General features: G+C 17.4%; 3 protein-coding genes across 7 annotated transcripts in view; 2 read left to right on the top strand and 1 right to left on the bottom strand.

The window, feature by feature from the left end:
* The window catches only part of LOC724865 (ABC transporter G family member 20), an 85,703-nt gene extending 66,802 nt beyond the window's left edge, over positions 1-18,901 (top strand). For both annotated transcript variants that reach the window (XM_026445673.1, XM_026445672.1), the window contains exons 2-12: positions 9,502-9,712; positions 12,790-13,060; positions 14,679-15,101; positions 15,369-15,458; positions 15,567-15,679; positions 16,917-17,302; positions 17,602-17,717; positions 17,787-17,857; positions 17,973-18,061; positions 18,127-18,303; positions 18,368-18,901. In XM_026445673.1, coding sequence (XP_026301458.1) covers positions 9,504-9,712; positions 12,790-13,060; positions 14,679-15,101; positions 15,369-15,458; positions 15,567-15,679; positions 16,917-17,302; positions 17,602-17,717; positions 17,787-17,857; positions 17,973-18,061; positions 18,127-18,303; positions 18,368-18,669 — 2,247 coding nt within the window. In that variant the 5' untranslated portion in view covers positions 9,502-9,503 and the 3' untranslated portion in view covers positions 18,670-18,901. The remainder of the gene's footprint in view (positions 1-9,501; positions 9,713-12,789; positions 13,061-14,678; positions 15,102-15,368; positions 15,459-15,566; positions 15,680-16,916; positions 17,303-17,601; positions 17,718-17,786; positions 17,858-17,972; positions 18,062-18,126; positions 18,304-18,367) is intronic.
* A 305-nt stretch (positions 18,902-19,206) lies between these two features.
* Positions 19,207-20,422, bottom strand: LOC551316 (DNA excision repair protein ERCC-1). The gene is made up of 5 exons (XM_623714.6): positions 20,298-20,422; positions 20,099-20,208; positions 19,834-20,028; positions 19,567-19,752; positions 19,207-19,467 (listed from the first exon to the last, which is right to left on the bottom strand). Exons 1-5 carry the CDS (start codon positions 20,368-20,370, stop codon positions 19,264-19,266), a joined length of 768 nt encoding a protein of 255 aa, XP_623717.4. The 5' UTR covers positions 20,371-20,422; the 3' UTR covers positions 19,207-19,263.
* Positions 20,423-20,991: 569 nt separating this feature from the next.
* Positions 20,992-24,108, top strand: LOC724789 (STAM-binding protein). Of its 4 annotated transcripts, XM_006557937.3 has the most exons (9): positions 20,992-21,036; positions 21,239-21,372; positions 21,481-21,579; positions 21,780-22,001; positions 22,111-22,284; positions 22,364-22,661; positions 22,769-22,881; positions 22,968-23,070; positions 23,137-23,202. In XM_006557937.3, exons 2-9 carry the CDS (start codon positions 21,347-21,349, stop codon positions 23,200-23,202), a joined length of 1,101 nt encoding a protein of 366 aa, XP_006558000.1. In that variant the 5' UTR covers positions 20,992-21,036; positions 21,239-21,346. The 4 variants fall into 4 exon arrangements, with proteins under 4 accessions (XP_006558000.1, XP_016772063.1, XP_006557999.1 ...); XM_016916574.1 differs by lacking the exon at positions 21,481-21,579 and having other exon boundaries at positions 21,824-22,001; XM_006557936.2 differs by lacking the exon at positions 20,992-21,036 and having other exon boundaries at positions 21,181-21,372; positions 22,973-23,070; positions 23,137-24,108.
* The last annotated feature ends 1,152 nt before the right edge of the window (positions 24,109-25,260 follow it).

Raw genomic sequence — 25,260 nt, 5'->3', positions numbered from 1 at the left:
TTATATAATATATTATTAATAAATAATCAATTTTAATTTTTTTTCATCTTATTATACAAAGATTAATTTTAATAAAAAATTCTAAAAATTATAATAATGATATAAATATTACAATAAACTTTTTTCGTTAATATCATTTTTATATATACATAGTATGACGTATTCACATAATACGTGAATTGCATATTTAAATTTTTTATAAATTCATAAACATGCACAAATATGTAATCTGTAAATTACAGATAATATATTGCTTTTAAACAATTTTAATTATTTTCTTTATTTTCTATTATTGAAATTTTATTTCTTATTTATTTTATTTTTTTTGTCAATTATAATCTTTAGCTAACTTTAATTATTAAAAAATAATAAAATAACTACTGGTATAAAATAATAAAAATAAAGTTATAAATTATAAAAATAAAATAAAAGTTTTTTTCATATTTATAAAATCAAATTAAAATTATCAGAAGCAAAAATCATAAAATCATAAAATAATTAAATTAAAAAAAAAATAAACTTGCAACACATTATTCCAATATTTGTAATGCATAGTTTCTGTTTTATTATACATATATCATTATTACCAAATAAATTATAGATTAAATATGTAAATAATTCTTAAATATTCTGACTTGATGATTTTGATTGCGAATATGATTTTTAAATTTTTAAAAATTTTTTTATTTATAAGATACAATCATAAATTTCTTACTTGGAATAATTAAAATGATATTTCAAGAATAAAAATAAATAATATAATTAACTAAATTACTGATTTTTATATCGATATGTAAAAATATAAATTAATTATTATTAATTTATTATTTATAATTGGTTTATATCTGCTTTTTTATTATTGATTTCATAATCTTTGTAAAATATATTGCATTATGTATATATATATATATATATATATATATATATATATATATATATGTATAAATAAAGAATAAAATAAATATAATTAAACATATGATATATGCATATTACATATATACATATATATATATGTATAAATAAAGAATAAAATAAATATAATTAAACATATGATATATGAATATTATATATATACATATACAAAAAAATATTTCTATATATAGTATATATATATATACTATATATACAAAAATAGAAATTTTTTTTTTAATTATTATAATTCATGTATTTATTTACAAAAAATATTTTATTTAAAATGTTTAGTATATTTTTACTTATATTTTTATATATATTTATATAATTTTATAATTTTAACATTTACAACAATTACTACTAATAATAATTCATATTATTATACATATTACATATAATATTATATTATATTAATTATAATTCAATTATTATTTGTATCTTTAATTGAAAAGTAATATTAAATAAAAATATTAAAATATTTTCATAATATAAAATATTTAATATATAATAAAAAAATATATATAATATAAAATATAATATATTATTAAATATTATAAAATATTTAATATATAATATATGATAATTTATTAATTATTAATTAGTCTATATTTTTCTAATAAATATAATAAATATTTTATTTAAAAAAGAAATATAAATTTTGTAATGAATAAAAAATCATATATTGTTTATACTTTAATTAATTAAATATAAACACATTTTTATTTTATTCAAATTGCTTAAATATTCAAATAAAATCTAATCTGATTCATAAAGATTTCATCTAATTATTAGTTATAGAAATTCAATTATCTAAGCTTATATCTAATCACTTTCCTTTTGTTTGGACTTTCGTATAGACAATTCTTTTTCAATGAATTTGGATTTAAGAAAGATATTTCAAATTGCATAATAGACTCTTTAATTCTTTATATTTTTATTTTTGCAATATCAAAATTTTATTTTTTATATATTTTTTCTTTTAAAACTTTGTCTTTCATAAAAGAATTAGATTTAGAAAATTAATTCTAGATCAGAATCAACAAAAAATTAAAGGATATTAAACACATAAAATTTAGATTAATTAAAAATAAATATTTATCTTATATATTGCATATAATAAAACAATTAATTAAAGTTAACTTTTTTAGCAATAAATTTTGATTCTTTTGTTAAAAAATATGCAATTTAAAAATCATGTATAAAAATTATTGTGTACTTATAAAGATAATTATTAATAATTATTAATAATTATTAATAAAACTATTGCACAGATATATATAATTTCAAATATGAATATTTAATTGAAGGAAAAGATTTCGCAAAAAAAAACACAAATACAAGATATTGATTTTTATTATTTGAAATAGAAATTAGAATAACATAGTATTCTTAAAATATATATAGCATAGCATAAAATATAATAATAAGATATCTTTATTATTCAATATTACTTAATAAAAAGAAATAAATGTCAAAGTAAATGAGTTAAAATAATTATTATGAAATTTATTCTTGCTCAATTAAATAACATAAATTATCTTTTTAAAATAAAGAAATGAAAATTATAAAAGTATTATATTATAAAGCTAAATATTATGAAATTAATTTTAAATATGTTTGTATACATCAATATATATAAAAACAATTATATTTTTTATAATTTTAATTGCATTAATTATAGCTTTCCTTATATTGAAATATTTAAGCCTTAAAATTATAAATTACATATCATAATAATTAATTTTTAATGCAATTGCAAAATATCAAAAATCATAAATCAAAAAAATTTCAAATATGACAAATATGTTTATAACAAATTTTATTATAATTACTTTAATTTTTACATATTATTTAAATCATTTTTTTATTAGTAAAATATTTCTTAATACATATATATATTTCTATATATATAAATATTCGAATAATGATTCAATTCCGTATAAAAATTTTTTTAAAACCATTAAAGATCTTCTTGTAAATAAAATTCAAAGGAATTTAATATAAAGATTGCAATAATAAAAAATATTTCTTAACATGGAATATTTTTTTCTTTTACAATTTTTTTGAATTTCAAGTATGCTTTCTTCTAATTGATTTGCATTGACGAAACTTAAGTTAAAATGTTAAGATTGAATTATGGTCACATTTGTCAATACCACAGAGCTTAATGAGGTCAGTTTGAATGGATTTCACGATGGCTTTTTTTTTTTTGACAGTATGTGGTTCTGATTAAACACATCCGGTCAATCTTCGAAATGAAAATATAATGATATTGCAAAATCAGATTTCGTAAACTGTCTTGCACTATAATATAATCAGTATTTTAATTGTATAGAAACCAGAAGAAAGCTGATATAAAACATTATGATTTGCAAAATCTTTTATATAATTTTACTAAAAACTAAAATTTTGAAAATAATAAATTTTTAAATTTAAAAAATTTTTAAATTTGTTATATAATAATTAATGAAATATTGTGGAAAATAGAAATAGAAAAAAGAAATTCACATGACTTTTTATATTTATAAAATAACAAAAAGTTTAATTATTTAAAATAATAATTTATTTTAAAGAAAATGAAGTAAATATATATTTATAAAATATTATATAATGTTACATAATGTTATATAAAATTATTATAAATTTAAAATTAAAAATTATAATATAATATATATAATATTATTTGTATGTGTATATATATATATTTGATCTATGTACATCATATGTACATAGAATGTTCCAAAAATATAAAAATATAATTTAGTTTAATTTAATTTAGTAATTTAGTTTAGTTTAAGGTAATATCAAGCAGCATTTTTCTTTGTTAAAGAAAAACTTTGTTAACTTTTATTTTGACTTCATTAACAAGTTACTAATATATATAATATAAATAAAAATTATATAAATGTAATTATATAAATTATGTAAATGTAATACATATATAATTATATAATATAATATATATTATATAACATATATAATATAATATATTACATTTACATATATATATATATATATATATATATATATATATATATATATATATATTGTATATGTATATATATATATAAATATATATATGCATAAACATATCCAATATACATATATATATTCATAATATATATATACATATACAATATATATATATTTTCCTGATTTAATTGGAAACATTTAAATATATATTATACAAAATTAATAACTTTTCTATTATAAATTGATAAACAGAGGAATTTTATTTCTATAAATTAGTTAAGAATTATAAAATTTTTTTGCAATTGTTATTTGTTATTAATGCTATATATAAATAATATACTACATAATGTAAAAGTAATGAAATTTAATTCATTATATTTTATTTCATTAATGTACCTGTACATTATGCAAAAAGAAATTATAAATTATTAATATATCAATTTAAATTTAATTATTATTTTTAAAATTATTATTTTTCATAATAATCTACTCTTCAAAATATATTAAAAATTTATTATCTTTATCACTATTATATTATAATTATTATAACATAATATGTTATAATTATATATTATAATTATATATATATATATATATAATATATATGTATATATAATATATATGTTATAATTATATATATTATTGATTTACAATTAAAAATTTTGTTATAAAAGAAAATTCATTTTTAATAACTTTTAAATTATTATATGTAATATAATAAAAAAAATTATAAATCATTGTAAATTAAATACAAATGCAAACTAATATGTTAAAAACGATAAATGTCAGTAAATATCAATAAAAACAAACGATTATTCATATTTACTATATTTTGAATTGTTTCACATATTAAGAATTAAAATATAAATTGTTGTAATTTTATTAATAATATAACATGATATTATTTATCTCTACAAGAAAAAAGAATTTTTGAATAATAAAATTACAAAAATAAATTAATGAATGAATTATGTATTTTATTGTTTATATAATAAAAAATTATTTTTTGATATTTTGGGATAAATCCATGAACAATTCCAAAAATTAAAATTAAAATTTATCAAATCAATGATTATTAATAATTATGTAAAAAAATATATTTCTTCAATTAATTGACATAGCTTTTATTTTTTATTTTTTTATTAACAATTAACTATACCATTGATGTTTTATTAATCAAAAATTTTCTATTCAAAAAAAAATTCTATTAATTTTTATTATATCTTTTAATATTATTAGCAAAACAATAATGATTTGAATTCTTAATAAGCAAAACATCCAAAAAACTCATACATAAAAAACACAAAATCTATAATAAATCGACTTTTTTTTATTAATATCTGCATTTAGATTACCACATGTAATAACAAATATAATTCTTTCTAATTATGTTAAATTAAAGCAATAATTTTATATGTTTCTTTTTTCTAATTTCTCTAAAGTTGTTATAAATGAATCTAATTCTTTCTTATTACAAAATCTTCAATTTCTCTACTCCATCCTATTTTCACTTTTGGTATTTCTAAAACTACGTCTCGTCCTTGAAAACATCCATTCGAATGGACTGCGTCCACTTCTCAGAATCGAAATTACACAACGTAGTTGAAAAAGTAAAGAAAAAAAAAGAAATAAATAAAAAAAGCATAAAAAAAGTGGTAAAAGGTGTGAAAAAAAATAACTATTAGTAAAGGATCGATCCAATATTTAAATACTCGATAAATAGAAGAAAACATGTGAGAACGAAAGCGTTTCTTTGAACGCGCTCGAAACCACTTTCTTCGGTTGGCTGGTCCAGCCAACGAGATAGGTGAGAGTGAGTTTGTTACAAACGTTACATCACTCATGAATTACATACACATGATTGATCATTGATTACGTATGAGTGAGCTTCCATTGCTTTGGCCTTCATTACGATCTTTATACGTAAGATTTTTCAGAAAGTCTTTAAATTATAGATTGAGAATGAGTCATGGTGATAATGAGAGAAAAGTAGATTTTCGTTTTTACATGAATGTGGATACGTTAAGTTCAATTTTGGCAAAAAAATTATTATTTTTTGAAATGAAAAAAACTTCTTTCTGAAAATATAAATTTTTTGAAAATGAATATTTTTTGAAATTAAGATAATCTATTCGAGAAAGAGTTATGAAATGATTAAAAGATCGTTATTTTTATTTGTAACTATTTATTATTAAAATCTATTTAATTTAATATTTGATATTTAATAAAAATTTATTTTTTTATTATTTAAATTTTATATTTAAAATTTACAGTACTTATTATTTTAATGTGAGAATATATAAATAAAAGTATCTTATAGTTTATGAATATCTTAGCACATGAGTATTTTGGTAAATATTGAAAAAATATCAAATATTTATTATAAACATACATAATTATTATAATTATTTTATGTTTACTATAATAGATTTTTATATATTTTTATATATAACTAATATTTCATAAATTTCATTTTTATATATCATTAATATTTTACTAATATTTTGATTCCTAATTAAATATGTGATTCTTCACTGAAATTAAAATATTTATAGGTTATTTGAATATTATAAAAGATCATCTCAAAAAATCTTAAGAAACATTGACTTAAAGACAATTGATAATTTTATAGAGAAAGTAATTAGTTATTGATTGAAATTATAAATTCTTAATAAAAAAATATTTTTCAAGTTTTTATAATAATTTTTTAGAAAAAAAAATTAATCTATTTATAAAATAAATTATTTCTATTTAAAAAAAAATTTTTTTAATGATTTTTAAATTTGAAAAAACTGATGCAAAAAAGAATTTGCATGAAAATATTTTTATTAAATTTATTCTATAATTTCTTAATCTAATGAAATGTTTTTATTGATTTATAATTCATAAAAATTCATAATAATTTATAATTGATTTTTAAAATTAACGTTATTTTAAATTATTAATATTAAATTATTGATATATATGAAATAAAAAATATTTATTGAATGATTTTTAGATTTGAAAAAACTAATATCTTTAAAAATATTAATAATTTAAATATTTTTTTATAGCGAAATATATGAAACTTTTATGTTAAATAATTTTATTTTGTATCTAATAATTCACATGATATATATAGAAACAGTTGCATTCAAATATTACTACAATTAATCACTTTTACTTTGACTCAGCTATTATTTCAACTAAAAAGTAATATATATAAATCTTATTAAAGATTATAAAATTACATAATAATCATGTACAATTATATTTTAAATCGAAATTTTAAATCAATTTTTTAAAAAAAATATTGTTTATATTATTAAATATAAAATTTTTATTAAATAATAAAAATATTAAAATAAAAAATAAATATTTGTTATTTTATTTGATTTCAAATATCACTTCAAGTTCCAAATGTTAAGATTTCTTTAATTATTTTTTGAAACTTAAAATATATTTTAAATAGTTTATGAACTATAATATATAATAATATAATAATCTATGAACTATATCAAGTATTTTTTTTAAGTAATTATGATTATATAACTGAATAAATAAAATAACCTCATTTGATGTCATTTTAGATATTAAAAAATAATTTATATAAAGTAAATTGATATTTAAATATATATATTTATATACATAAGTTTAAAATTATAGATAGATTCAAAAGGAATTTGAAAAGATAAATATATGCTTTTAAAAAATTTATATTAAAAAAAATAAAAAAAATATTTGAATTAAAGATTATATAAATATAAAAAATAATAATTTAAATAAAATAAATGATTCACATAATTTTTTTGCCAAAATTGATCATCAAATGATGATTTATGAAAAGATTTAATTTTAATTATTCAGATTTAATTAATTTGATTAATTTGAACAAAATAAATAAAATAAACAAAAAGATTTAAATTATTTGTATTTAAAAAATATTATTAATTTTATATTAATAAAACTTATTAAAGATAAACATAGAAAAGATATTTACTAATTTCAATAATAAACTTATATTAATAAACAAATTCAAGTTATTTTAATTTAAATTTGAACTAAATTCAATAAAAAAGATTATACAAATTTATAAGTAATATTATACGTAATATATATATATATATATTATATGTATATATATATATATATATATATATATATATATACACACATGTATTTTAAATATATAATATACATAAATATATATAACTTAAAATGTAGATATTGAGACAAATTATAATTTTATATTACATTAAATGGGAAAAATTACAATTTTAAATTTATAAAAGAATTAAACTTTTTATTTGATGATATTAAATACAATTTTAAACGATAGAAAAATATAAAGAAATATATTTCAAATAAAATAAATTACAAAATTTAACACATTACAAATTATTTGAATTTAAATCAAACCAGCATTTTTCCATATTTAATCATATTATCTTTTAGTACATTTTTTTTTTAACGGTAGTGTATCATAGATAGTGTATTATAGATATAATATATTAAATATTTTTAATATATTTATAATTCAAATATTTGTAACATAAAATTTTTAAAAAATCTGATAAATTAAAGTATATTATTATACAAATAAATAATAAATAAAATTATGAATATTTATTTATATATATATATATATATATAGTTCGAATATTTAATTATTTTAAATATTTAATAAGAATTTAGAATATTTTAAATAATAAAAATAATAAAAATTTGAAAATTGTTTAATAATTAAAAGATATATAATAATTTTATTTTTTGCATTAATATTTATAACAAGTTGCTTTTTGTATATTTATTATTTTTGTTCTGAACATTATTAAAAAATTAAAAATATATAATCAAAATATTTATCATATTTTTATTATCAATTTTCCATAATGAATTATTATTTTATTTATTTATTCTAAATTTTTCATAATATAACATTTTAATAAAAATTTAACATTTTAATATGCGCAATTTTTTATCATAATTTTTTTATTATAATTAACGATTTTTTTATCATAATAAACTAAAACTTTATTAAGCTTTCCGATTAGTTGATCTATTTTATCATTTTCCAAGTTATGGAAAAAGTTATAGATATATAAGTGATATTATTTTAAAAATAATAATATTAATATATTAATTTAATAATATTTTTAATAAATATTTTCTATATTTAAAAAAAATATTATGATGATTTATACAGATAAAAAAATTATAATATAAATATAATGTATTTAATAATATATTAATGTAATATAAATATTTAAAATAATTTTATCATCTTGAATATTTATTTTCTAATTTTTAAAAAATTAATTGATTAATCACTAATTAAAATAATTAATTATTCTATATTGTATATATATATTAGGTTAACTATATTGTTTTATATAATATAATAATTATTATCATATACAATTAAAATTACATAAAATTAATAAAAATTAATAATTATAATTAATTCTATTAATCATTAAAAATTTAACGGCAATTGGATCACGAAAAAATGTAAAAATTAAGACCAATAAGTTGAGAAACACTGTTTTGACAGCGATCATAATAAGCGTCAAATGCTTCATCGATTATGAATCACTTTCACGGAAATACTAAGTAATTACTTCTTTTACCTTGTAGAAATGGAGACTACCAACGAGCCACCGGTCATACGGACTGCTTCCTTGGAATTGAAAACCCGAAGACCACAGATGCAAACACAGATCTCTTCCGTGGAATCGATGCAAAAACAGGCAGTCTGTGTGAGAAGAGCTTTCAAGAAATATGGCAACAAAAATAATCCGAATATTATTTTAGATGGGCTGAACATGACTGTGCCAAAAGGCACGATGTAAGTTTCGTAACTTGATAAAAACAGCTTTTTTCACGTGTAATTATGTGGTAAAAAAATTAAAATATATAGAAGAATCTAACACTAAAATGATGATATCTGATATCAAGCAAAATAATTTTGGTAATTAATTGATAAACAATATTTCAAAATAGCACTAATTGGTTATAAAATATTTAAAGACAAAAGAATTGAAATAAATAATAATATTGTAAAAAATATTTAAAAATATTATATATATATTTTAAATATTTTTTATGTATTTAATCCTATATATATATAATAGGTATACAATTTAGTATAATAATATGTATATAAGTATAATAGATATTTAAAAATACTTAAATATCTGGAAAAATACCGAATAATATGAAAAAATATTAAACAAAAAATTTGGTATAAAAAGATGTATTATAATTATTAATATTAATAGTTTTTCTAGATTGACGCATAGAAATCAATTTACTTTTTTTAAATGAAATTATATAATCTTTAATCAATTGATATAGTTTCATTTCTTATAAAAAAAAAATATTACATTATATTGTAAATTAAAAATTTTTGAAATTCATAAAAAAAAACTTATTACGTAAAAGAATAAGTACTCTTTTGTTCTTGTTTTTGTTTGTTTTTTATATCTATAAAAATAAAAAAATACTAAAAATTTCGTGATCGATTTTATCGTCTTAAAAAAATTTTTTATTGAAAAAAAAATGATATATAATTGCATCGTTACTGTACTAAGAACTTTCATTAAAATCATAATTTTTAAGTTAGATAAGATTTTCTTGTAAATATATAATGTGTAAATATTTTCTGAAGAATAAATATATGTGTAATGTTAGATAAATAATAGTATATAATATTAAATAATTAATTAAAAAATGATGGTAAAATTTTTATTTCATATACTAATGTACAAAAAATTTGAAATATTCTTTATAATATAACACTAAAGTTGAAAAATTTATAAATTTTTTTTTTATTTTTGTTGTTATAATTGCTAACTATAATTCTAAAATAAGAAATCGTTTATTATATAAATATTTATTTGTTTGAAATATTATGAAAAATAATAATAATAAATAATAAAATAAAAATAATAGTTAAAAGAAAAATGTTAATTCATGTTAAACTACATTTATTATATTTAGTAATATAGTCATATATAATCAATAAATCTAACAAATCAAAGATCGAATGATGATGCAGAAAAATATGTAAAATAGAAATTCTATATCATTTATGAATTCTTTTTCTTCGTTTTACTAGTTTAGTAGTTTAGTTAACTAGTTTAAAAAAGATTTTAATTATATAAAAATTAAATTATGTTATACATGTGCTTAATTTTTTTTATTTAAAAAATTATTCTTTTACTTTTTTTTAGTTTTTTTTTTTTCATTGAATATGTTACAATACATTCCAAATTTTAAATACATTATAAATAAATATTGATAATACATGATGACTAAAATTTTTTCTTTCAGAAAAAATAAACAATTTTCTACGTAATAATTTTATTGAAACTAAAAAAATTTCCATTGAAAAATAAATTTATCTTTGTTTTTTATTTATTAATTTATTATTTATTATTTATTTATATATTTTATATATTTATTATTTATAAATTTATGTTTGTTTTTTATTTTTGCTTCCCAAGTAATGAAGAAGATTTTGAATAAATAACGAAACTATTAGTTGCACTTTGCGTTATATGTATATAAAATATAATGTATTAAAAGTTTAAGCTAAATATTTAAAAGATTATAATTAATTATTGAATTAATGTGAAATTTGTTTTTTAAATTATAGATAAAAATTATAATGATATAATATCATACTAATGTAAAATGGTAATTATAATTTCTGATAACTAATTGTAAAAATAATTTTAATTTTTAAATCAATATTTTTATTTATTTAGAGAGATAAAATTAATTGCAGTATAAATTTATATTTTGATGCGTGTATAATATTTTCTAATATCAGAATCTTACAAATAAGTTTCAGTTCTGATTAAATTCAAATATAAATAACATATATATAATAAATATTTGGAAAAAAACAATAATAATATTAATATATTTAAACTTATGAAAAAAAATTTACTTTTTATGTATATTCAATTTTATAATTTTATTTCTATCTTTAAAAAATTTAAAAATAGAAATATTTACTAAAACAATGAATATAATATCATTAATAAAAAAAGAATATTTCATTGATAAAAAAAATAAAAATTAAATATTTCCAATATAATATTATTTTTAAATATTTACAAATTAAAAAAATAAAATGCAATTACAAGCATTATATTAAATATGTTATTTAAAATCTGTTATATAATTTTAATTTCTAAAATTTAAATACTACTGATGAACGATTTCATTTTTTCTTACATTAAAATATTTATAAATATCATTTTGAAATTTATGAACACTCATTCAAAAAATGCTAGCTTATATAAAATGAATACATTTCAAGTATAATTATTAAAATATTATTACTTTCAAATAGTATTTAAAATTCATGGAATCATGAAATTGATTCCTAATCGTTAAAATTCATATTCATACAAATACATATTGAATTTAATCCCATCTTTATATTATTTTCAATATATTAGGAATTAATCCTTGAGTCTATTTAAAGAATAAAATTTCACTTTAAATACTTTAATTGATATTTCAATTGTTTTTAAAGAAACATTTAATAATTAATTTAAAAATCAAATGATAAAATAAATGATAAAATATTATAAATATATATTATATATTAAATAATAAAAATAAATATTGATAAATAAATAAATATTAATAAATAATTTTTAATTTTTTTAAATTTTTATTAGAAAAATTTAAAGTAAAAATAAACTGAAAGACAGTGTAATAATGAAATTTTTTTCAGTCTTAATGTATATATAATAATAATAATTAATAAAATTAAATTTAATCTGATAATATATATAATCAATAGTATAGTATTATAATAGAATATAATATATGTTAGTATAATATAAAATAAATTATAATTATAATAAATTGTTACATTATTATAATTCATATATTCATCTACAGATATGGTTTACTTGGTGCAAGCGGTTGTGGAAAGACTACGTTGCTCTCTTGCATTGTGGGTCGAAAACGACTGAATTCCGGTGAGATCTGGGTGCTCGGTGGTCGACCAGGCTCCAAAGGATCAGGTGTTCCAGGCCCACGTGTGGGCTATATGCCACAAGAAATCGCATTGTATGGAGAATTCTCCATAAGGGAGACATTCATTTACTTCGGTTGGTGTGCTGGCATGAGTACAAAACAAGTAAATGAAAAATTAGATTTTCTTGTAAAGGTATGACTATTAAATCTTAATTTTAATATTACGTATGACTATATTTAAAAAAAATAAAAAAATAAATTAACTTTTAATAAATCAAGATAAGCAAGATAAAACAAGATCAAAAACAAGATAAACAAGAAAAATGAATTTAATATGTGACGTGTCTTAAAGAAAAAGAAAATAAATTAAATTGAATTAATAAAAAATTAAAATTGTCTGGTTTTAATATATAAAATGAGCAATGTATAATTTTAATATCATATATTTTAATATATTTTAATATTATATAAAAAGTATTTTTAATTTGCGTATATTAATATATAAATAATTAATTTCAATAAATAATGTTGACATAATCTTTTTTATTTAATCGAATGATAAATACAATGTTTCAACTAACGTATTCATAATGATGATGATTATATATATATATATAATATATATATATATATATATATATTATATATATATATATATAATTTTGTTAAATATTATGCAAAAGTATATCTATTTAATATGAATTAATCACAGAGAAAATACAATATTTTTTTATAATTAATGAATTGAAATAATTTAAATAAAATTAAAAGTTTGTATTATATAACAATTTTTTTATATAATGTATATAGATCTTTAAAAGTAGATCTTTAAAAAATATATGTATTATGATGAAATAATAATATAAATATAAATAATTACTTAAATATTTGTGAATTATAAATTATAAATATTTAGTTATTAATCAGTTTTTTTTAATTATTTTGTTTAATTATTATTTTTGAATGATAAAAATTATTTAAAAATATATTTAAAAAAAAGAAAACAGTATTTAAATAATAAAAACACATTTAAAAATATGTTAAATTAAAATTATGTAATTTAAGCATATTTTATTATTTACTAAATATAATATAATTTAATATATTTAATATAATATATTTAATATATTTAATATAATTTATATAATATAATTTAATATAATTATTAGCATGTAATTAGTAATAGTGAAGAAAACTTGCTTCTAATTTTAGATTTCTAATTCAGATTTAACATGAAAAAAATAGTTTTTATAAAATTAATTATTTTGAAATGTTACAAGAGCTTTCAAGTTTTAATTTTTTTTTTTAATTCAGAATATATTTATATTTTCTTTGTATTTTTTTTATTTTTATTATTATCATTTTTTATTTTTTTATTATAATTATAATGTTTTTTTCCTTAATTTTAATACAATAAATATTGATAAATATTGATTTAAAACATTATGAACATGTAATATTTAAAATATAAATAAAATTAAAAATACTTATAAAATGATATTATTTTTTGATTTATTCAATATCTAAAATTTTTTTATCTAAAGTTTTTATATAATAAGATATTATTTACTGAGAACAAGAATTATATTATTATAAATTTTTTAAAAAAATTATAAAATCCAGATTTTAATAATTTAAACATTACTATGAAAGAAAACTTTTATTTATTAGAAATTAATAATGAAAAAAAATAATAAATATACATATTTTTTTTTTTAAGAATATAATGTATGTGTATATATATATATATAATTATAAAAAAATTCTAATATTCAACTACAAAACAAAATAATTTAACATCGTTTCAACAGTTTTTACAGCTACCATCAGAAAATCGTTTCGTGAAGAATTTATCCGGTGGTCAACAGAGACGTGTATCTTTTGCCGCAACTCTTTTGGCTGATCCAGAATTGATGATTCTGGATGAACCTACAGTAGGTGTAGATCCTGTTTTACGACAAAATATCTGGGATCACTTACTTCACGTGACAAAGGACAAAAATAAAACCATTATAATCACCACTCATTACATCGAAGAAACAAGACAAGCTGGCATGATAGGTTTAATGAGAGGTGGTAAATTACTTGCTGAAGAATCGCCAACGAAGTTAATGGAAATTCACAATTTAGATACTCTAGAAGATGTATTTTTAAAACTAAGTAAGCGACAAAATATAGGTCTTCGAAGAAGAAGTAGCATCCTCAGCAGTGTTACTGGTGTTCCTCCTGAAAGTGTATGTTTTTCATTTTTTATATTATTGTGTTTTTTTTTAATTTTTTAATTAATTTTATAAGTTTATAAGTTTCTTTTATAACTTTTTATTTATTTAAATTTTATTTAAATTTGCTATAATATCCGCTTCGTCAATTTTTCAATATAAAAATTGATTTTTAAAATAATTTTTTACATAAGTATATTTTATTCTTTTTCAATAAAATTTTTTAAGAATATTTTTAATTTGACATTAAAAATTTATTTAATTTTATGTTTTTTTTTTCAGACAAACGTAGATGACGAAATGAGTGGTGAATTTGGTGACAATATTAGTGTTTCTAGTAAAAGAAAAAGCATTGTAATCGATGAAGGAAATGTACGTTCATTTCTTTGTTTTTTTTTTATTATGTTTTTTATTTTAATTCTCTTCTACTATTTATTTTTTTTTCTGTGGAATTTTAATTTAAATAAATGATTTGAACAGATTCCAAGTATGCCACCAGAAGAAAAAGGCACCACGAGTTTTAAGATGATCGATCCACAACATATGAAAGCTCTTATATGGAAGAACTTTTTATGGATGTGGCGAAACGTAGCGTAAGTATAAATAAAAATAAATAAAATTTTTACAATATTAGTATTTTTTTAATCAATTATTATATAAAGTATTATTTTTATTCGTAGAAACTTTTGATGAATTTTAAAGATTAAAATAAATACAAAAGATACATAAAAATTAAGAATTATTTATTAAAATAAAAACAATTTAAGTTCAAATGAAACAAGCTAAAAATAAAATATGATGTAACAGATAAAAAGATTTCACTCTTTTTCTAACGTTTTATTTAATGTAAACTTCAATTAATAACTAATTAATAAGTAATTCTGATATTTTTGTATATCAAATTTTATGTTTATTTACATTAATATTAAGAATTCATTTTTTTTAAAAATTAAAAAATAAAATTTGAAGAAATAAAAAAAATTTTGAAAAAATATATATGGAAAGCTATTGAAAATAAAATAGATATACATTTATCATGAAAAATATATTCATAAATTATATGTTTCATAAATTCCAAAAATATAATATTCCACTATTAAATTGAAAATGAAATTGAATAGATTAAATATTTAGTAGATAATGATTATTAGTATATAATTATTTTTAAATTATTCTTATTAATTACAAAATAATAAGTAATTTGCATTAGTTATAAAAGTAAATTAACAAAAAATAAATCCTGTAAGAAATGAAATTTTAAACACAAAATACTTAATATAAAAAAGACTTAATATAAAATTTAATAATAATATTAATATAAAATTTTGATAACTGCAATTGATTATGATTTTTTGAAGATTCAAATTTACACAACAAAATTTGTATTATACAAAAAATATAATTTAAAATTAGTTCTTAAAGAAATAACAATAAAATGTTACTGAAAATATTTGTCAATTTATTTTTCGTACAATATTAAATAACTTTTTACCATATACGCTTTAATTTTACTTTAATAACGAACTTTTAATTATTTGTGCCATTTCAAAAAATTATAGCAAAATATTCTAATAGATTAAATTTTATATCTGAAAATCTTAAATTTTATATTTTTATATATTTTTAATGAAAATTGAATAACATTCAGAAAAAAAGAAAGAAATGTATCAATATATTTCACATCAAATATTTATAATCTATTAATTTCATAACTATATTATATATTTATAAGCACAAATTATATTTTCTGATGAAATATATTCAAAAACAAAATAATTTAAATATAATATTTTAAAAATTATATTATATTTGATATTATTTTTTTTTCAGCATGATGTTATTCATTATCGGTCTGCCAGTTGTTCAAATTGTTTTATTTTGCATTTCAATTGGCAGAGATCCAAAAAATTTAGAATTAGCAATAGTAAATTATGAGTTGAATAATAGCATGGAACCTTGTATACCAGCAATAGATTGTAATTGGACTCATTTAAGTTGTCGATATTTACATCATTTAGAGGAAAGATCGATAAAATTTCTACCATATGATTACGAAAAAGATGCTAAAGAAGCTGTGAAACGAGGCAACGTATGGGGTGCTATAATTTTTCCCTGGAATTATACAGAATCTTTAGAAACAAGAATTACATATGGCAAAAATACTGATGAATGGAGTACAGAATACTCTAACATGAATATTTATATGGACATGTCTAGTGAGTTTATATATCAAAATTTAATCTAATAAATAATTTAATTTAATAAATAAATTTTAAATCTAATTAAAAATCTTTTTTTTCGAATTTTTTTATCAATTTTTCTAATCTATAACTAATAGCTAATAAATTATATAAAAATATATAAATTATAAAATAATAAAATTAAATAAATAATAATAAATATTATATAATCAGATAAATAATGATTAATAAATATTTATATAATCAGATAAATATCGATGAAATTTCAGTGAAAAAAAAGAATTTTTTTTCTTGATTCTTTTTTTTTTTTTTAGATCAACAAATTAGTCAACTTCTTCAAAGAAGTATTTACCTTTCATATGAAGCATTTGTTAAGGAATTATCAATTGCTTGCAATTATAGTGAGAAAATAGCAAAAATACCAATAGATGTAAGTGGGAAAATTTAAAAAGATATTATGATACAGTAAAAAAATTTATAAAAATATATATTTATACAGTTTAGAACACCAGTTTATGGTCCTCTGGATCCAAATTTTACCGACTTTGCGGCACCTGGTGTTATTTTAACGTAAGTGTTTATCAATAAATATTATATTATATATTTAAAATAATATATATTTTTCTTTAAACAATTTTTTATTTTTAAAAATTTTTTTTATTCTATAAAAGTTTTTATATTGTAGAATAATTTTCTTCTTGTCGGTTGCACTGGCTTCCGGTTCCTTATTGTTAGAAAGAAATGAAGGTCTTCTTGAAAGAAGTTTAGTTTCTGGTAAATAAATTTATTATGAATGAAAATGATTGAATATATCTTATAAACTATTTTTTTAAAAATAGGTCTTACTGGAACAGAAATTCTTTTCGGACAAGTTATAACTCAATTTACAGTTATGACAGGCCAATCTATTATGGTTCTTTTAGTTACATTTGTTGCTTTTGATATCACTAATGAAGGAAACATTGGTTGGATTGGTACATTGACTATTCTTACTGGATTATGTGGAATGTGTTTTGGTATGAATAATTTTAATAATAATAATTATCATTATTCATTAATTTAATTAAGTTTAATTTTTAGGATCTGTTATTGCTTGTTGTTGTGAAAGCGAAAGAACCGCTACATATCTTGCAATGGGTGCTTTTCTACCTATTGTAATGTTATGTGGAATAATATGGCCTATTGAAGGAATGGATCATGGATTACGATGGTTTAGTTTTATTTTACCTCTTACAAAGAGTACAGCTTCATTGAGAGCTATGTTAGCTAGAGGATGGTCAATTTCAGAGCCTACCGTTTATAATGGTTTCATTGCTACATTTGTTTGGATAATCATTTTTATGACTTTGTCTATATTATTACTTAAATTTAAAAAAGGATAAAAATTTTTAACTTGTTTAAAATATAAAATCAAATGATATATTAAATATCGTGAATGAAAATATTTTATAATACGAAATTTGTTAACATACAAAAATTTAAAATATATAATAAAATTATGCATATTGTGGGAAGAATATATAAAAATATCCTGCAGATATAATACATTTTTTTTGCTCAATATGATTGTTATTGAAAATGTGAAAATATATATTTGTATAATATAATTATAAGTAGGATTCAAAATAAATGTAAAATTAAATTAATAATATTTTTATAAAAATTGAATCATTGATATAAAATAATCATACCAATGATCTCTTTCTTTATAAATTATAATAAATTTTATTCATATTTTTTTATATTATATAATGAATAGTTATTTTTATATATTATTTTATTCTTATATAAATACATTTTATAATATATAATATAAAAAAATGTACATACAATTAAACATAGAAAATAAAAATATATAATAAAAAATTTACAAATTTTATTTTTATTGAAAAAATTTCACATAATTCATTAAATATTATAATCATTATATGTAATATTTTATGCAAATTCATATATTATTATTTTATTTATCTTCATTATTTTATGGATTTTGAAGGACGTAAAAATTGTTCATGCAATGTTTTATGGATTCTTTCTGCTTTTTGTAATCCAATACCAGGACAAAGAGCTAGTGTATTTGATTGTGTTTTTATTAATTCACTTAATGTTCCAAAAGTTGATAAAAGAGTTGTGGCATCTGTTTTATTAACTGATCGAATTGTTGTCAAAGCATTAACTAACTGGAAAAAAATATAATTATAATAAAATAAAATAAAAAAGTCTCAATATTGTTATTAGTATATTGTTATTAAATATTGTTATTAATATATTATACATACTTTTTGATATGGTGCTGTGTCACTTCGATCCATAATTGCATCAGGTGGTTTATTTTCATAAATTTTATATGTTTCAATAATTTTTCCTGCATCTTCTGGATTCCATGCTAACATTAATGTCAAATCTGCTAGAATACAAATCCTTGTTAAATGTTTTAAAGCATGATGAGGTTCTGGCACATCTACCTATAATATTTTATTAATGTATATAATATAATTATTTATTATTACATATAATAATAATAATTAAAGTGAATTAAAATGAACCTGTACTAAAAGTACTCTTAAATTATACATGTTTCCTAAGGTTTTCAAGCGTTCATGAATATAATCAGGATTAAGTTGATGATAACGTATTGACAAAAAAAGAGCACAAGTAGTTTTTCCCATAACATAATCTGGTATAATTTCAGAATATTCCCAAGGGACATTATTTATAAATTTCAATAATGGATTACCTTTCTATAAAATGAAATAATATCTATAAAAAAAATTATTAAATAACAAAAAAAAGTATATATATGTATCTTACTTGTTTTAAACTGACTAACAATGTACTAAATTTTAAAGAATCTTTGGCTTTAGAAGGACCAGGTATAGCTTCATTAAAAAATTCTGATTTTCTTAATTCATTAAATGCAGCTGTATATAAAATATTAATATTTAATATTTTCAATAAAACTTTATATATTAAATTTAAATTTAAAAAAATGATATATAAATTAACTCACATTGAAAAGTAGAATCAATTTTAATTTGTTTAGGTGAAGAGATTTTTTCTTCAATTTTATCTGTATTTTCCATACTTAGTACTTATTTATTTCTATTTCCAAATTATTTAAATTATTCTTATAACCTAAAAAATTATTAAAGATTATATTATATATATATATATATATATATATATATATATATATATATATATATATATATATATATAACAATGTTATTAAATTAACATTAATATATTAAATATAAAATAAATAACATTAGGATAATCTTTTATTTTATGAATTTTTATTTTTAGAATAATCTTTTATATATAATATTTTATACAAATTATGATAGAATTGAAATAATTAGAAAATAAGTTATTTACAAAATTAGCAAATAAAAACAAATATAACATATGTATAGGTTATTATTCTAATAAATAAAATAATGAAATAATAATAATAAATAACAAGTTATTAATAATCAAATTTTATCTTATAGAATAACATTTTGATAAATAAATTATATATGCCAATGAATTAAAATAATCATTATAAATAATTATGAATTTATTAAAATGTCATCGCTATTATAAATATTATAAATTATATATATTATTTATAAAATTTTCATAATGAATCTTCATTAAAAATGTATAATTATTACACCTTTAACTAAAAAAAAAAATTAATAATATATAGTATCTTTTATTTTTCTATTGGTAACACTGTCAATTGATAATATTTGATAACATATGTAGGTATTAATTTCACATATTTTTTTATCAACTGGATTATTATTTTGACTATATTTGACTATATTTTTGTTAGAAATAAAATGGGATAAATGTTCACGTATATTTTAGAATTGAGAAGACTCACTAATAACAAATCTTTGTAGATGTAATAAAATATTAATATATTCATTAAATCTAACCTAAAATTTTTAAATGAACAAGGAAACGTCAGAGATTAAAAATGCTAAACATCCTCCTTGGAAGGATGTTGGCATATCAGATCCACGAGCACGATTGAAGTCTCTTTCTGACTATGCTTCTACTGTGGAGATGGATCGTAACATTCCACCACAAAGGTAAAATTACATATCTTATATATTGTATATTAAAAAACAAATTTAAGTAAATCTAATGTTATTAATTTAAATAAATCTAATGTTATTAATTTATTTAAATTTTCTTAGATATTACCGTTCTGGTGTAGAAATGATTAGAATGGCAGATATGTGTATGAAAGATAATAATCTTGAATATGCATATTTTTTATATGTCAAATTTATAACGTAAGATATATACATATATAGTTTTAACATATAATATAATATAATTTATTATATTTTATTATATTTTAATTATTATATAATTATTTATAATTTATAATTTATTATATTTTAATTATTATATAATTATATATAATTATTATATTTTAAAATATCAAAAATATTTAAAATATATTAATATATTTAAAAATATATTATCACAGAATTTTTGTTGAAAAAATAAGAAATCATCCACAATTTGATACAGTACCATTAAAGGATAAGGAACATAATCAACAAACATTACGGAAAGTACTTCCCAAGGCTGAGGAGTTAAAGAAACAATTATTAGAACAATATCAAACAGAGTTAAATAAATATATGGAAGATGTAAAAGAAAGAGAAAAAATTGAAAAGGAACGACAAAAACGAGAAGAACTAGAAAAGTATTTCATAATATTTTAGAAATTGTATAATATTTAAATTCATAATATTTATGTACATAAATTTGTTTAGATTGTTTAGATTAATATTATGTACATAATATTTGTTTAGATTGAGGGAAGAAGAAGAAAGGAAGAACAAATTAGCTGCACTAGCAGCTGTTAAAGCAGCAAAAGCTGCTTTAACTGTGACCATTGAAGATGACAAATCTAAAAAAATATCCACTATATTATCAAAACCAATAACTCCATCTATTGATATAACTGCACAAACATCAAAAGAAAAGTAAGTGTAATATAAAAAAAATACTAAATTATAACAATTTATAAAAAATATTAAGTTAAAAATTTATATTTTTTACTAGACCTATTATAGATCGCTCAACAAAACCTTCTTTACTTTGTGACACTTTTACTTTAAGAGATATAATACTGCCAACTAAATTAATGCATAACTTTCTCATGTTGGCTTTTACTAATACCATGAATAATAAAGAAACTTGTGGTATACTAGCAGGAAAATTAGAAAAAAATAGATTACTAGTTACTCATTTATTAATTCCTGAACAAACTGGATCTCCAGATTCTTGTGTAACACATAATGAAGAAGATATATTTGATTATCAAGATCAACATAATTTGATTACTCTTGGTTGGATACATGTATGTATTTTTTGTATTATCTAAAATCATTATTTAAAGTAAAAACTAAATTATATGTCAATTGTATAAATTATATTCCAAATAGAAAAGATAATTATATTTCACAGACACATCCTACACAGACTGCATTTCTGTCTAGTGTAGATCTTCATACGCATTGTGCATATCAACTTATGATGGCTGAAGCAATTGCAATTGTTTGTGCTCCTAAATATGATGAGTAAGTAAAGATTCAAATAGATTTAAAACAATATAAAAAATAAAAGAATGAAGTTTTCTTAATTCAAAAATAATTTTTTATTTTAGAACAGGATTCTTCATTTTAACTCCAGAATATGGATTGGAATTTATTGCAAATTGCAGAGAAACTGGATTTCATCCACATCCAACTGATCCACCATTATACACAGTAATTATATATTATGCAATTTGTGTAAATATTATACATATTTAAAATTATTTTTTTTTTTTTCAGAAAGCAAAACATTGTAAATTGGACGTAACAGCAGTTATAGAAGTAGTGGATTTAAGAAGAAAATGACATCTTTTAGATATGTATACACATATTTTCACATGTGTATACTTTAAAATGTGCAATTAATGTATAACAAGTTATATGTATATTTAATTATCAAATACGTTATATCAAGTAAAAAAAGTGAAAAATTGCAAACACTAGCTTAAATAGCATAAAGATTTAGCAGTTGCAAAGCTTTCAATATTTTTATGATAAAGTATTTAAAGAAATCTTTAATATATTTAAAGTAAAATTATGCATTTAAAATCGGTAGAATGAAATTAGTTAATCGCAATTAATATAACGCAATATTTAAATGATAAATTATAGTAGATTAAAAAGAAGAATTTTTATATAATTTAAGAGATTTAAACAATTAATGACTAGAAATTATTTTGACTGAAACTAAACATTATCATTAAATAATAGTATTAAAATTTTCATTTCATGAGCATTGAAAATTTTCAACCTCTTGTAATGAAAATAAAAAATTTGTTTACATATATAATTTATATAAAAATAGAATATTTATAATAATGAGATATAAATGTGCTTCTATTACTTTTTACTCTATACTATTTATATTTATTTACTCAGGTAATATGTTACACTATGCGCCAGAAAATAAATGTACGACAAAAATTTTTATATTAGCGGTGCGCAAAATCTGTGTATAAGTTTACGTGCCTTTCATGGAAAAATAATGGTGTTCATAACCTCATGCTAATCATATGAAGTATGTTCCGCGTTTAATAATTGTAGATACTGTACGACATTGTCAAATAACATTAATTATGATCAAATGAATCAATGGAATCGTATCATTACGTAAGATCGTAATCGAAAAATCAATAAATGCATTAATATACTGTACTAGTCATAATTTAATACATGGGCTTATTATGAAATATATTGATACTTTGAAATCAATATACCAATTTTGTGTGATGCTTCTTTGTATGTATTTTATTAAAATACTGTATTTAAAAACTGTACAGTTCTAATAGATATTGTTTTAAATGATATTAATATAAAAGGTTTGTACTAGTAAGTACCTGAGACAATTTTTGTGTACTTAAAGGTTAAATTACATATTTACATATTGTTTATGAGACTGTACTATTCACTCTCATAAATATGCAATATTTTGTATATAAATAATTATTCATTCCTTACTAAATATAATTATTCAGTTTATAATGATAAATATTTAAATTGCCAAATCGTGATCAAACACGTAATACATTGAGGGACGTAAATGCTAATTAAAAGAATTAATTCTAATTATAGAAAATAATTTATAATACTGGCCTATGTTCGTACCAAAAAATATTTAAATATTATATTGACTACTACATACATATTCAAATATTATAATTATAATAAGTAATTGAATGTTAATAAAAAATGTATATATTTCGGAAGAAAAAAAATTATAAATTAATAATATAAATATAAATAAAATAATATAATAAATATATTATTTTTCATTCTTTATTATAATCAGAATTCTTAACAATAAAATAAATTTTTATCAAGCCTTATAATTCATCTGTACTTTTTACGTGCATTAAAAACATCTACTGAAAACAATTATTTGTTATTGAGAATATAACAAAATGAAATTATTTTTTAGAAAGAAAAAATAAAAAAAAATTATTCATAATCAGGATTCTAAAGAGAATCCATTTATAAGTATATATCAATACTTCCTGAGAATCCATTAGATATATACTAATACTTCTTTTCATTCACCTCTCCTCATGTATATCGAATTACTTACATTGAAGGGTTTCGCGCTTTACAGGTTTTATCGATGGCAGGGTCAATCTATTTTTATATAGCTTATATTCTTCATTTTAACGTTTACAGACTGGATATAAATCTATGCATAAATATTCTCTTTGTGCATATTTCTTTATTTATGATTTTGATTCTTTGTATTATTTCTTGATCATTTTTTAGCGTTTATTGATATATTAATATAATGTTAGAATATTTATTTAATAATAAAATTTATTTGGAATATTAATAATTTAATAACAATTATAAATTATTTTTGAAAATACTTATTAAAATAGA

The sequence above is a fragment of the Apis mellifera genome, linkage group LG15 (genome assembly GCF_003254395.2).
Source record: "Apis mellifera strain DH4 linkage group LG15, Amel_HAv3.1, whole genome shotgun sequence".
Classification (NCBI taxonomy): domain Eukaryota; kingdom Metazoa; phylum Arthropoda; class Insecta; order Hymenoptera; family Apidae; genus Apis; species Apis mellifera.
Note: the sequence above shows the minus strand (reverse complement) of the source record. Positions and strands in the feature narration are given on the sequence as shown.

Bases quoted from the DNA above. Each gene is read 5' to 3' on its own strand.
- LOC551316 (XM_623714.6), bottom strand. From the start codon at position 20,370: ATGGAAAATACAGATAAAATTGAAGAAAAAATCTCTTCACCTAAACAA. The intron at 20,029-20,098 runs GTAAGATACATA...TTCATTTTATAG, and splicing joins TGTTAGTCAGTTTAAAACAA to AAAGGTAATCCATTATTGAA. The intron at 19,753-19,833 runs GTTCATTTTAAT...AAAATATTATAG, and splicing joins TAAGAGTACTTTTAGTACAG to GTAGATGTGCCAGAACCTCA.
- LOC724789 (XM_001120689.5), top strand. From the start codon at position 21,230: ATGAACAAGGAAACGTCAGAGATTAAAAATGCTAAACATCCTCCTTGG. The intron at 21,580-21,779 runs GTAAGATATATA...ATATTATCACAG, and splicing joins TTATATGTCAAATTTATAAC to AATTTTTGTTGAAAAAATAA. The intron at 23,071-23,136 runs GTAATTATATAT...TTTTTTTTTCAG, and splicing joins CTGATCCACCATTATACACA to AAAGCAAAACATTGTAAATT.